This window comes from Nelumbo nucifera, chromosome 8 (genome assembly GCF_055504915.1).
Source record: "Nelumbo nucifera cultivar China Antique chromosome 8, China Antique-T2T, whole genome shotgun sequence".
NCBI lineage: Eukaryota > Viridiplantae > Streptophyta > Magnoliopsida > Proteales > Nelumbonaceae > Nelumbo > Nelumbo nucifera.
Window position 1 is genome coordinate 3,848,300 of NC_142656.1, and position 14,457 is coordinate 3,862,756.

The 14,457-nt window shown below is 40.3% G+C and overlaps 1 protein-coding gene across 3 annotated transcripts in view; it reads right to left on the reverse strand.

The window, feature by feature from the left end:
* LOC104600626 (midasin-like protein) overlaps window positions 1–14,457 on the reverse strand; it is a 98,096-nt gene that overhangs the window by 38,511 nt on the left and 45,128 nt on the right. For all 3 annotated transcript variants that reach the window (XM_010263685.2, XM_010263686.2, XM_010263684.2), the window contains exons 24-25: window positions 10,996–11,146; window positions 10,480–10,553 (exon numbers count right to left, since the gene is read on the reverse strand). In XM_010263685.2, coding sequence (XP_010261987.2) covers window positions 10,480–10,553; window positions 10,996–11,146 — 225 coding nt within the window. The remainder of the gene's footprint in view (window positions 1–10,479; window positions 10,554–10,995; window positions 11,147–14,457) is intronic.

The window sequence follows — 14,457 nt, forward strand, 5'->3', positions numbered from 1 at the left end:
AACATTCCTCCTATTCCCGAGATGCCTGGATTTCCATATGAGCACCCGTCAAAATTCAGCTTTACTTTATGGCCTTCAGGTGGTTTCCACTCCGGCCTTATTTTATCTCTTACACTCGAAGATTGTGCTACTTCGGACCATGTTCTTAGAATATCTTCAACTGAGAAGACTTGAAAGCAATCCAAGAGTTTTACCCAATGGGCTACTTTCACTTTGATATTATTAATCACTTCCTCTACTGTTCTACTTTTTTCCAGGAAGATTCTGTTGTTTCTCTCTTCCCATATTACCCAACAAATTGCTGTCGTTGTTGCTTTCCACATTACCATCCCTCTTTTCTTTCTCTGTCTCAAGAAATCATGGTTGAAGAGTCTTGCCACATCTTGAGGGGGAGCCCACCTGCAGCCAAAGAGAGTACAAAAGAAATCCCAAATTCGATGCACAAAAGAACAAGATATCATTAAATGAGAAAGGGTCTCGCCACTTTCTTTTCTGCAGCATATCACAAGCATTTACCTTACCAAGGAATACTTCCCAACAAAAAGCTTGGATCTTCGGGAGAATAGGCTTGCACCAGATTTCTTTCACAGGGAAGGTCCCACCTAGAGAGTTGGGGGAAGCAAGTACTTTGAAGAAAGAGGAGCAAGAAAAGAGGCCGTCTGGAGAGCCTACCCAGATTCTTGAATCTTCCAATGAAGGGTCCAGTTGGATTTGCCCTAAGAGGTTCAGCAAACGGGTTAAGGATTCACACTCATTCTCCCTTAGTGCCCTTCTAAAGCCTAAATTCCAGTTCATACCAGTTGGACACAGAGATCCTAACATGGATATAGCTTTACCCTTAAGGTTAGATAATGCAAAGAGATCAGGAAATTTATCTTTTAATGGGGTTTCCCCTACCCATAGATCTTCCCAAAACAGAATTCTATTACCTTGTCCCACATCATACCAGATGGAATTGAGGAAAGTAGGGTAGATTTCATGAATTGCTTTCCAAGGAGCAGCCGAAGACCTGTGAGGGGAAACTTTGCATCCCAGCCATTTCCAGCCACCCCATGAATGCTCTCAATCCAAAGCCACTTACCTAGTAGAGCTGTGTTCCTTAAAAGGATGTTTCCAATTCCCAAACCCCCTTGTTCCTTGGGTTTACTAACCTGCTCCCACTTGATCAAGTGATCCTTTCCCTTCCTCTCCTGGGTCCCATAAGAAATCTCTCATATACTTTTCTAGGCAGTTTGCTACCTTAGAAGGGATTCTAAAAGTTGGAAGGAAGTAGGTGGGGAGGTTTGCCAGAGTGACTCTAATCAAGGTTATTCTTCCACCCAACGAAATGTAATTCCTCTTCCAAAGGGCTAACTTCCTATCAAACCTTTCTATCACGGGTTTCCAGAAACCAACTGACTTGGGGTTTCCTCCTAAGGGTAAACCTAGGTAACTAAATAGGCCAGCTTCTAATCTCACACCCCAAAATTTTTGCAAATCTTGTTAGTTCCCCTTCCTCCAAATTGACCCCTACAATTCCACTTTTAGTCCAATTTATCCTCAGTCCTGTCACTCCCACAAAATTATTCAGCAGCACCCTCAAATTTTCCACCAACTCCTCATTGTTTTCCTTCACAAAAAAATATGGTGTCATCTGCAAATTGGAGATGGGTAACAATCACTCGGTTTCTACCTACCCTCGACCCTCTGATGAGGCCTTGAGCATCAGCTTTTGCCACTATTCTACTTAACACTTCTGCCACTAAGGTAAACAAGAATGGGGATAGGGGGTCACCTTGCCTAATTCCTCTCCTGGTCGGGAAGAAGTCCTTTGTTGTGCCATTGATTAGGATTGAGTAGTGAGCTGAACTTAAGCATCCTTTGATCCAAGCCCTCCATCTATCTCTGAATCCAAATCTTTCTAAAACTTTTAGGAGGACATCCCAATTAACCAAGTCATAGGCTTTTTCTAGATCTACCTTACAAACCAGTCCCTTTTCTCTACCCTTTCTTCTTTCCCCTACACATCCATTAGCCACCAAGATTTGATCCACAATCTGCCTTCCTTCTACAAAAGCTCCATGAAAAGGAGAGATGATCGAGGGTAATACCGTTTTTAGTCGTTCTATTAAAACCTTTGACAGAATTTTGCAAACACTCCCAATGAGACTTATTGGTCTAAAGTCTTTGGGGGTTTTGGCCTCCCTCTTCTTTGGAATCAAAGTGATAAATGTGGCATTTGCTCTTGGTGATACCTCCCCTTTGGAGAAAAATTCATTAAAGACTTCCAAGATGTCTGATTTTACCATATCCCAACACTCTTGATAAAAGGCCATGGAGAAGCCATCCGGCTCAGGGGCTTTAGATCTGTCCATTGAAAAAAATAGCTTCCTTGATTTCTTGCAGGGAAAATCTCCTTTCTAGGACACGAGAATGTTCTTCTAACAAAATATCACCTTCCATCTCTGGCAATTCTGGCAAAACTCCCTGTGGGCTTGAGAAAATTTCTTTAAAATGATTTACAAAACTCCTTGTAATCCCCTGGCTTTCTCTTACCACTTGTCCCTCTTCCTCCACACTCAAGAGTAAATTCTTCTTTCTCCTTCCCATTGCAAGAGAGTGAAAAAACTTAGTCTTTCTCCTTCCCTTGTAATCTCCTCCTTTCGTAGTATCTCTTCAAGTTTTTGCTTTTGATTCCATCTTTCCCCTCTTTCTTCTTCTGAAATGACTCTGAGAGCCTCTTTCCTGTCTAGCTCCTCAATCCTTTTCACCAAGATATCTTTTATTTCCTCCACCCTTCCCAAAATGGACTTTATTCCATTCTTTTATTTTTTTCTTTTAGCCTCTTCAGTTTTCTGGAGAAACCTACCATTTTTAACCTCCCCAAAGGTCTGAGTGTCTCCCACCACTCCTTTAGCCTAATCTTAAAGGTAGGGTCTTTGAACTACATGTTCTCAAATCTGAACGGAGAAGGGCCTCCCCCTGGGATTTCTTTCTCAATACAAATAAGGCAATGGTCTGAGGTTACTCTAGGTAAGCCTCTTGCAATCAGGAATCCCCACATTTCTTCCCACTCTGGAGATAAGAGGAATCTGTCTAGCTTGGAGCAGGTTGGGGGGAATTGAAAATTTGACCAAGTATAATCTACCTGAAGCAAGGGGGGGTCTCTTAATCCCAGAGAGTCTATTAACCTATTGAACCTCCTCATGCTAGTAGTTAATCCCTGATTCGGATTGTTTGATTCCCCTGAGTATCTGATGACATTAAAATCACCCTCCACACACCACGGGCCATTCCACAATCCCCTGATGGCACATAATTCCTCCCAGAAAGCCTATCTTTCTCTGTAGGAATTAGGGCCATATACATTTGTTAAAGCCCATTCTCTTCTATCCAACTTTCTTTTAATTTTTAGGGAGATTGAATACCGGCCTATCAATTCTTCCACACATTCTGTTTCCTCATTTTTCCATATGGTCAGAATTCCCCCTAAAGCTCCCCGTGAGGGTGTATATGACCAACTCAAACCCCTGGCTCCCCAAATGCTCCTTATCCACTTTCTATTCAGCTCTAATAATTTGGTTTCTTGAATCATGATCAAGTCTGGTTTTGTGACACCCCTGGGTTGGTACTTCTCAACACTCCCCTCTTCTTTTCTTCCCAATTTCCTCCTTCACATAATTTATTCCACTCATAAGCTTCTCAATCTCACTCATTTTCCTTTTCCTTTGCTTACTCTTTTTTCTCAGGTAGACTTTCTTTCCTTTTGCCTTTGTACCGCCCACCCTATCTCCTTCTAACCCCTCCTTTCCCTCCTGCCCATCTTCCTTTGACCCCTCCAGGGTTTCGTTCTAGGATTGCTTTGTTTGGGTAGTGAATGGGTTTAGGCTAGCCTCAGCACTATCCAAACCTAGGGTTGGGTCAGCTACAACTTCTAGGACTAAAGATATAACCCTAGCCCTCTCCTCCTCTACTCCATCTCCCAATTGATTCTTTGGCTCCAAAATTGTGGCACTTTGGATTGAGAGTTCCATAGTAGGTGGGGTTATGACAGGACCTGCACAAGTAGCCAAGACCAAATTAGATACCTCTTTAGAAGGAAGCAAAGGAGAGGAAAAAGGAATAGGAGATAAAAGTGTGGGGGTTCCCTTGTTCGGCACGTCCAAAACCTTCCTTCGATCAAAACCGGGCTGATTGAGAGTCCCTGGCAGGTAACACTGGGATAGCATCTGACTTTTGTTACTCTTGTGTATATGTGCTTCAGATAGTGTTGATATCCGAATCTCTATCTTGGATATCCTAACGTTGTGTCTCCCTTGGTAATTCTCTTGGATCACTGTCGACTACAACTAGGTCCGCCTTAGGGGATGAGGCAAGTCTCACCTCTATTTCTTGTTCTAGTGACAATACAGAGGTTCTAGAGGGTTCTTCAAACAGTAGAAGCGTCCCTATTATCTCATCATTCCATAGATTATAAGTTTTAGTGGGTGAGACACTTCCAATGCTGCTTTAATCGTGCCAAACATCTTCTTGCCTTGGATCTTCCCAATCATCTTCATCCTCGGAGTCTTCACGCTCGGACCTGTTAAACTTCGGGTTTGGCTTGTCTGGGGTTGTGGAATTTGTCTTTGCAACCAGCATCCATTTCCAGTTGCACTCTGATCAGACGGATTTTACTCCAACGTCACCGCCGACTGCTTTCAGAAGAGGGGTTTTGGACTCTGACCAAACGGATATTACTCCAGCGTCACCGCCGACTACATTCAGAGGGGTTCCGAAGATGTTTTCCGCGAATGCAGCAATAGAGGAGGTAGCAAAGGTCGATTTGGACGATGATAGACCCCCAGCAACCGTCCTCAAACCTTTGGGCCGGCCTGAGCCCATGTGACTTTAAGTGGTCACGTGACCTATTTAAGTTGCCTGGTTCGACCAATTTAGACCCTGGATCCAGTTTTGGCGCCCTTACAAAATTTGATCTTTTAATTCCACCCCTCCAACTGCCACATCAGCATAAGATGTTTTCTTAGTTCAATGATCTGAAATGAAACGCTCAAATTCTAATCCCTCTTTGGAATGCTGACCGTCAGCTTTCGAGATTACTGTCTGCCCGTTTGCCTTCTTGCAAAGACGGTCAGACTTCTCCTCCAAGCTTCTCCCATTTTTTACCTTTGCCACGCCATCGTCTTCTACCACTTGCAGGTGTCTACAAAGTCTCTCCTCCACCGACGACAGCAACCAAACAACCTCATGTGTGTCCCCTACCTCCAATCTCACTGTTCTCGGAATTGATTCTACTTTAACTCCCCCCAGTTTCATTGAAGCTGCTCTGATATTAGAGACATCCGCTTCCTCCAGAACACCGCCGCACAGATCTGCGATTGTCTTGAAGTTTACATGGGACCAAAGATGAAACGGGAGCCCTAGCACTTTGATGTGGAAGATCTCTGTCTGATCTACACGATTCACACTCGGACACCACTGACTGATCACCATTACTCCTTCAGCAGTCTGAATGGGATGAGCATGTATTTCTTCCACCCGAGTGTCTGCTTCTAGTTCTAGTAATGCCTTGTCTTCTTGAAATGGTCGAAGAACGAAGCTTCCGTCCACTTTCAGATTTCTTTTAATCTCCTCTGCGACACATCTCCAGTTGCCTACTCTTTTGTTTGCAAGTATCACATATTTCTTACGCCAGTTCTGGTATGCTTGGTCTTCCTTCCCTGCAACCTCCTTTTCACCAACTATATGCGATAGGTTTTCCAGAGCCTGGTTGGGTTGGATATTTGTTGGCCTATTTTCGTTTCTCCATAGGAACATCTGCAATTCCTTTATGAACAGCAACCACCCCTTCCCACTAGTTTGTATTGCTTTGCTTCGAATGACATTTCCTTTCTCCACCTTCCCACTACTTCAAACTCTTCCTCCATGACTTGGCAGCTCACAAGTCATCAGTTACGTCAGCAAGCAAGGTTTTCTTCTTATTTCAATATGGTTCCGCATTGATTCTTGTCTATGTTGGGGGGTTTCCAATCAGCCTTGTAAATGCTTTTCATTCCAGGTGACATTTCTGCTTAGGGTGTCAAAAGTCTTTTGGAATTTCTTGTACTTCTTGGTGTATAGACCTTTCTCTAGCATGGCTCCTTTATTTTTTCTTGCCTCCACCCATTAGCATACATCTTGTATCTTCTATCCAATAAAAGCAAAACAAGATTCTAATCGTAGCATTCCAATACATGGATTGCTAAAAGGTCCAACCCTCTTGCTTATTGATTGACAATAAACAGTATAATCAGAAAAATGTACAAAGGAAGTTCATACAAGATTTACACAAGAAATTATCAAATACATAAAAAAACACTTACAGTTCAACATCTGAAATCATTATCTAATTCCATAAATAAACAAACTGTACATAGGAAGAGCATATCAACCAACATATGATAAATGCCAAGCCACATAGAGCTACAACAAAAGAACCATAAAGCCCATAGCATGTACCATAAGTTAGCTTAGCTCTTTGGTTGCTAAAACTAACAACTGAAGCATCCAATGTAGATATTAAAAAAGGTTGCAAATGATCTACCACTTGCAATGGGGAGCTATGGACAACAAAATGACACCATTTCTATGATTTTCTTTTGGACAGGTACACCATTTCCATGATTTTCCTACTAAAACCAATGGAAAGTCTTTGTCTTTTTTATTGGAAATGGTAAATTTCATTAATTTGGAAATTCCTATACAAGATACATTGGTCCAGTCCCTAATAGTAGGGAAACCGACCCCCAAAAGAAAAACTATTACAATTCAGCCCAGAACAAGTCACTCCTGTTTGTGCCTTGTTTGGCTAAAGAATCAGCCAAACCATTTGTCTTCAAGAATAAAAAGCACTTCTCAACAAATACTTTCCTCTTCTAGGAATAATGCTATTGCTCAAACTTGAGGCAAGCTGATTGTCATATGGAAAATGCAATAAGGAATCAATCAGCACCCTGAAAATATTGCTGGAGTATTCAGGCATTGGTGGAGAATTGAGAACAAATCTTGGTAACATTTTAGCCATATATTGAGCTCCCAGAGGGATTGGGGACTCCACTAGAGCTGAAGAATTAGCAGTTTTATAAGTGTTGACACTGGCCAGATCCTGTGCCTTTAGGAACATATTGGTGGAAGAAGATTCTAAAGCAGCAGTGAACTGAATACGGAATGAATGTCTGGGTTAGTCAGAGTTAACATCTTTTCTGAAAAGAGATAAGGCATCATTTCAAGAACAAAAAAACCAATAGCAACCAGTGGCTGTATAACGGGAAGTACAAAGAAAAGCATTTGAGGATACAAAAAAGATTTTCAAATTCCAAATGAGAACAAATGGTAGACGTAGATCCTTCTAAATCTAACTGTGCTGATGCCCAGGATAACAGCTTCCTCACAATTTTCTGCCAGAATTCTTCCTCATGGCATCCTTTGCTTTGGAAATTCCTGATTCTTCTACTCTGTTACAAAGGACACACTCTGGTACGTCAATCACCATTCCCCTTCTAATCAGGTTGTCCTTTTGTGAGGATCCGGTTCAGGTAGGCCGACCAAACAAAAAAAAAAAAAAGCTATTTTCAGGGGATAAACTTGCACCAGATAATGATCAAGGAAAATCCTTCTCTTCCTCTTGAGTCAATCAACCAATCATTCAGATCTCTTCTGAACAGAAGGTTCAAATGTGTTCCCCATTTTGGAACTGCACATAGTGAGCCACTTTTGCATCCTTATCAACTACAAAAGCAAAGAGTTCCGGGAATTCATTCTTTAAAGAATCCATTCCACACTAGCAATCCTTCCAAAATCTGACCCCAGTACCCTTCCCCACTTCAAACTTTAACTTCTTTACTGAAATGACTGTAGCCCTTTTCAATTCCTTTGCAAACTGAGCAGCCATATGACTGATTTAATTCACCCAGGCCCCACCCCTCATTTCCACAAAGGACTGCCTTGTTGACCAAACCTCCAAAACAACTTGCCAAATAGTGCTATATTCAGTTCTCTTAGTGTTCTCATACCCAAGCTGCCATACTTCTTTTGTTTACAACCCTTTCCCCAATTTAACAAGTGGATTTTCCTACCATCCTTCCAGCCTTTCCACAAGAACTCTCTCATTCTTTTCTCAATTGCTGAAGCCTTTCCAACTCGAATCGGGTAGACAGGTAATAAATAAACAGGAAGAGAAGATAATATACTTTTTATTAAAGTGAGTTTGCCCCTAGTCAAACAGATATTCTGCCTTCCACCCAGCCAACCTTTTCTCTATCCTCTCCACGATTGGTTCCCAAATGGACTTGGCATTGCATTTGGCCCCAAAGAGTAGGGGTGAGCATTCGGTTTACTCGATTAAAAATCGAACCGAATAAACTGAAATTTTAAAAACCAAATTAAAAAATGAAAACCAAACCAAAACCAAATTATAGAAAAACAAAAATTTTTTGTTCAGTTTTCGGTTATTTCATTTAAAACCAAATTTCAATAATATATATTATGAAATTAAATTTCATTATATTATATTAATATGTAAATATATTATATATTAAATACTATGTGTATATTATATACTATATATTACATGTTATATAGCAAAGTTTGGTTAATTCAGAATTTTCGGTTAATCGAATTTCTTATTCTAAAAATCGAAACCAAAACCGAAATATTCAAAAAACGGAAATAACCAAACCAAATACTGAAACAATCAAACCAAAACCGAAATTTGCAGTTCAGTTTTTCGGTTTTTAACGAATAATGCCCATCCCTACGCGAGGACATTCCTAGATACTTTAAAAGGAATTTTTCCACTTCAAAATCCCAAAAATCTGCCCACAGTTGCACATTTTGTACCTCTCCTACTGCTACCAGCTCACTTGTGTACATTCAGGTGTAAGCCAAAATCAACTACAAACCACCACAATAATGTGGTGTTGCCATCAAATAGTCCAGCTGCTCTCACAAGGCATTGCCAAAAAAAAGAAAAAAAAAAAAAAAACTGAATCATCAGCAAACTATAACAAAGGAATCTCCAAGTTACTCTCACCCACTGTAAGACCTTCCAAAATACCTGATACTGCTCTCAAAGTCAGTTTCCCCAAAACTTCCATCACACAAAGAAAAAGTAGGAAAGACAAGGGATCCCCTGCCTTAAACCTCTCGAGCTCCTGAAAGCCTTTGAAATGACCACAAGCCACACCATTAACCAAAACCGAAAAAGGAGTTGTAACACATACACACATCCAATTCCCCCACCTAGAACTGAAGTTCATCCTCCTTAGGAATTATGAAAAAAAATGGGCTAACTTTAAGATGCCCCTAACCATTTGGTGCAACATCTGAGTCTGGACTCTTAATTTTAAAGATTCCTCTTAATGGCTCAAATGCCCATCTTCCTCTAAGTAAGCTAAGAGGTGTTTTATAACCTTATGTTCTAAAAATTACTGCCCATCTCTCTTTCACTTCTCCTTTCTGGTGGAGACAGTGCTAGTAAACCACTTTTTACTTCTCATTCTCTTCATAATTTCATCTACCTCATCCCCCCACAAAGAAAAACAAATTCATAAGGTAAATATGCAATTTTTTCAGGTATTCAAACAGGTCAACTGAATTTAGAGGACAGAAAAGCCAAAAAGCAAACTATATTGGGCTGAATTGTAAAAAATTTATGATACACTGTTGATTTAGTTGTAAAGTGGGGACCAGTTCATGGGAGTGGTAGACCTACCACCTTCAGGGCCTTGTAAATCTTTTTCTTCTTTCAATAAAAATCTTAGCTACCTATCAAAAAAGCAAACTTTTTCTGTTCAGTCTAGACCAAAACTCCTGTTTTTTGCTTTCTCAGGGATCTGAGTTCAGTTTTATCAAAGGTGAACTTTGTAACTAATTATTCATGGGTGCAAAGATCAGCAAATGGTTTTCCAACAAAGTGGCCAAACAAAGAGTGAACAGAATTCAACTTTTCTGGGTACAATTGTAGATAAGATTTTGAGTTAAATGGGAAGGGTTAGGTAACAAAATAAAGCTTGAATAGAACATTCTTTTATCACAATTAATTGAGAATAACTGGCACTCGTTAGAACACTTTTATCACAACTAATAAAGCTTGATTGTTATCAATGACAAAAAATCAGAACCCTGAACACCTATTACCAACAGGAGACCTTAAATCCTGTCCAGTTATTTATGGCACATTACAGCTCCATTGTCCACATTGAATTACCACTTCTCTGTCTAGGCCACCACCTAAGCTTTGAACTATGCTACTGTAGGTCATCTGAAACTCCAAACATGGACTACAAAAATGGACACTTCATCTATTAGACCAACTTTTAAATCTTCTGTAGATAGCACTAGTAAGGCTAACAAAAAGTAACAGATTGATTCTTGAAATGGTAATAAACAGACCAATTATCAAGAAACAAGCATGTTGTGTTAAAACCAAAGAACAATAATATGTGAAAAAACGAGAATCACCTTCAACTGTTCAAGAAGAAAACAAAGACATTTCCTTCTCAGCTCTTCTGCATACTTCTTTGGAATGGTAGTACCTGCACATAACATATCTTCTGCGTAAAGTAGATACTTACCTTGGTTTTGATCCGGGTCATAAATGTTAAGTTTGATTATACAATATTAACTTATATCATTACCTTTTACTTGCACATGTGTATTGCATGTGCCCTTACACTAATACATATTCATACAACTATAGAAAGAGCAAAAGATGTCACTAAAGATGAAAGAAAACATAAAGGGACAGTTCTTTAGAAAATGAATGTGATAATGAACATTCAGCACCCTTAGGACAGTTTAGCACCCTTAGGCAGGCTCAGGCTGAACATTTGTTAAAATTTGAATGACCTGGCCCAGGGATCCAGATGTGTAAATTCATCAAATTAAATACCTACCTAATGTTCACCCCTACTGTTGGCCTATGGAAAAGACTAAAAAAAGAAAAGATGACTAAATTTAAATGAGGCAAGGGCATACCTAAATTTAGACCATCAAGCAACACAAGGAATGCCCCATGTATGAGTGCATAATCAGATCCAAGACTTTCTTCTGTTGCATTGATAAAGGCAACCCAAGATAGAAAATCCCTTACAGTAAGTATTCTCCCTGTTTGCAACTGGTTGAACCACTGTTTACCAAAATATGTGAATCTTAATATAGAAATATATATCAAGATGGCTCAAACATAAAAATACCATAAAATAAATCAAAAACAACATAATTCATAATCACTTTCAAAATGAATTGATATAATTACATTGGTTCCATAGTTTTCAAGGTGCCAAGGCAAGGCTAGGTGACAAGGGGGCGCCTTGTCACCTGTTGAAGACTAATTAGTTTTATGTTGTTTTTCTGAGTAGATGTTTTATGTTAGTTGTTAGATATGAGGTGGGGACCACAGTAGTTATGTGAGTCCAAATTTTATTATGTTTCTGAGTGTTATGTATGCTGTTTTATGTTTTGCCGCCCTATAAGGACATAGTTGTCTTTGTACTGTTCTATTATTTTAGTATAAATAATAAGTGAAGGGGGCAGCCAGATTATTGCTCTCTTTTCTTTTCAACTTCTCTTCTTCTCTTCTCCTTCTCTCTTCCTTCTCTCTTCAAGAAACTACTTTCTTTCATATTTTTTTTTTAATTCAGCAGATTCCTACTTGGTATCAGAGCATCAGCTAGGGTTTCTTGAAGCATTCTCATGCAGCCCTAGATCAACCGACTGCATGAAGTAGTAAAAGGCTGATCGATCCAATATAGATTGCCCAGTTCTTGGAGTTTTTGGTGGGATCTAGACATCAGGAAGGTGATCTACTGTTCGGCATCAAAATCAAGAAGAACTGGAGTACGGGGAAGAGTCCCAGAAAAGTTGGACTCTTTGTTTTTTATCTGATCTTGGGTGCTCAGGTATTGTTAGTTTTCTTTTGATTTTCTGAAGAGGGCAGTTTGGTTTCTGAAATTTTCTAGGCCTCCCGGAGTGATCGATTCACATTTCTCTCTATTGGGAGGCGTGGGGAGGAGAGAGATTTCCCTCCAGCTAGGGTTTTCTTCTTCCGAAGGGTTGGTTTCTGTGTGTGTGGTATTAAATTATTTTTTGAAGGTCTCCAATCTATTTTTTCTTATTGTTGAACTGTTTGAAGTAAAATGGAGAGTTGGAATACCGAGATGAAATCTACCGGTACTGTGGGGTTGGGTGTTGGAGGTAGTAGTGATATTTTTGGGTCTGGGATCATTACTACAGTAAAACTTGATGGTACAAATTATTTGGAGTGAGCACAATCAGCTAAGATGGCTATTGGTGCCCATGGAAAATTAGGGTATCTCACGGGGAGGAAAAGAAACCTGATACAAACTCTTCCCGATGGGTGCAAGAGAATTACATGGTAATGTCCTACCTGTGTAATTCTATGTTACCTCATATTGCAAAAAATTTCCTATGGGCTAATACTGCTAAGGAGATTTGGGATGGAGTGACTGAAACCTACTCTCAAAAGCAAAACGAAGCCAGAGCCTATCAATTAAGAAATCAGGTGATAAGTATGAAACAGGGAGAAAACCTCTTGCTGTGTATTTCTCCATGCTGAAAACCCTATGGCAGGAAATAGATCACTTAGAAACCGTGGTATCGGAAAGTGTAAATGATGCAACAACTTATCACAAACTAGTAGAGAGGAATAGGGTTTTTGAGTTCTTGGCAGGGCTGAACCTTGAATTTGACATTGCTAGGCAGCATATTCTTTCTAGGGAGGGTGTGACACTCTCTTAGGCCTATGCTTTTGTCTCTGGAGAGGAGAGTAAGAGGAATGTAATGCTGAGACAGCCTAGGATTGACTAGTCGGCTATGGTTGGTACAACAAAACCTAAGCCGAATGGAGACAGGGGGAGTAGTGAGACTAGAAGGGAAGATAAGAAATAAGAAGGGAAATGCAAATGTAGCCATTACATGAGACTCTTCAGCCCCTCTCCCAAATTGATTGGGAATCCATTGTAGTAGCAGCAGTGAGAACAGAATTGGAGGGTTTAGACAGCTTATGAGTAAGAAAGATTCACCCAGCTCTAGCCTTCCAGATGGACAGCAGAATGCAGGAGCCAACTACACCACTTCCTTTGCATCCACTTCAGGTAAGGAGGGACCTCCCTAGATTATAGACTCAGGAGCATCTGAGCATATGACTAATGCCCCTACCATTTTTAGTTCCTATCAATTGTGCTATGGTAGAGACAGAGTCTCTACAGCAGATGGTTCACATATGCCCATTGCTGGGAAGGGGACAGTTAGAGTGACCAATGATATAACCCTGTCTTCAGTTTTGCATGTCCCTAGACTTCATACCAGCCTACTGTCTGTTAGTTCTTTGGCACAATCGCTTGGGACATCTTTCTTTTAGTTATTTGAAATGTCTTTTCCCAAAGTTGTTTGATTCTGTTCAATTATCTACTTTAGAGTGTGAGAATTGTTAATTAGGAAAGCATTGTAGACAGTCTTTTAAACCAAGTAATAAAAGAAGTACTTTTGCTTTTAATATTGTTCACATTGATGTATGGGGGCCATATCAAATCCCTTCCACGGGAGGATTGCATTACTTTTTCTTGTTTGTGGATGATTATACACGATATTCTTAAAAATATTTGATGAGATCACGTAATGAGGTTCCTAACTTAGTACGACAATTCCACTAGATGGTTCTCACACAATTTGGAGTGAGAACTAAGGCTTTTAGATCAAATAATGCTAGAGAATACTTTGATAAGGACCTAACCACGCATCTCTTAGAACATGGTGTAGTTCATCAGAGCAGTTGTGCATATACACCGCAACAAAATGGAGTTGCTGAGAGGAAAAACAAACACATTGTGGAGGTGGCAAGGAGTCTTATGGTGTGTGCTTCAGTTCCTGTGCAGTTCTGAGGAGATGCAGTTCTTACAGCCGTACATGTGATCGTGTTCCTTCACGGACTTTGGGGTTTAAGGTGCCATTTAGCCTTCTTTTTCCAGATGGAGAGATATTTCATATACCTCTGAGGGTTTTTGGTTGTGTTTCTTTTGTTCACATTCTTGGCCCTCATCGCAAGAAATTGGATCCTAAGGCCAAGAAATGTGTTTTTCTTGGGTGTGCTCAGAACCAAAAGGGGTGCTATTATGACCCAGTGTCAAAGAGCAAATTTGTCACTATGGATGTTACCTTTTTTGAATCCACATTCTTCTTCTCGAGTGGTTCTCCTCAGGGGGAGAGTTTTGGGGAGGAGAACTCACAATCTGTTCCTCTTCCTGTTTCTATGGTGCCTCCATCAGTTCAGCCAGCATCTACATCAGTTCAGCCACCACTTGCAGCATCAGTTCAGCCAGCACCTGCACCTCCAGTTTCATTACCTGAGCCACTACGAGCAGCCTCACAGCAATATCAGCGCCGGCAGATGATGGTTGACTCCACACATCCTCGACCCAC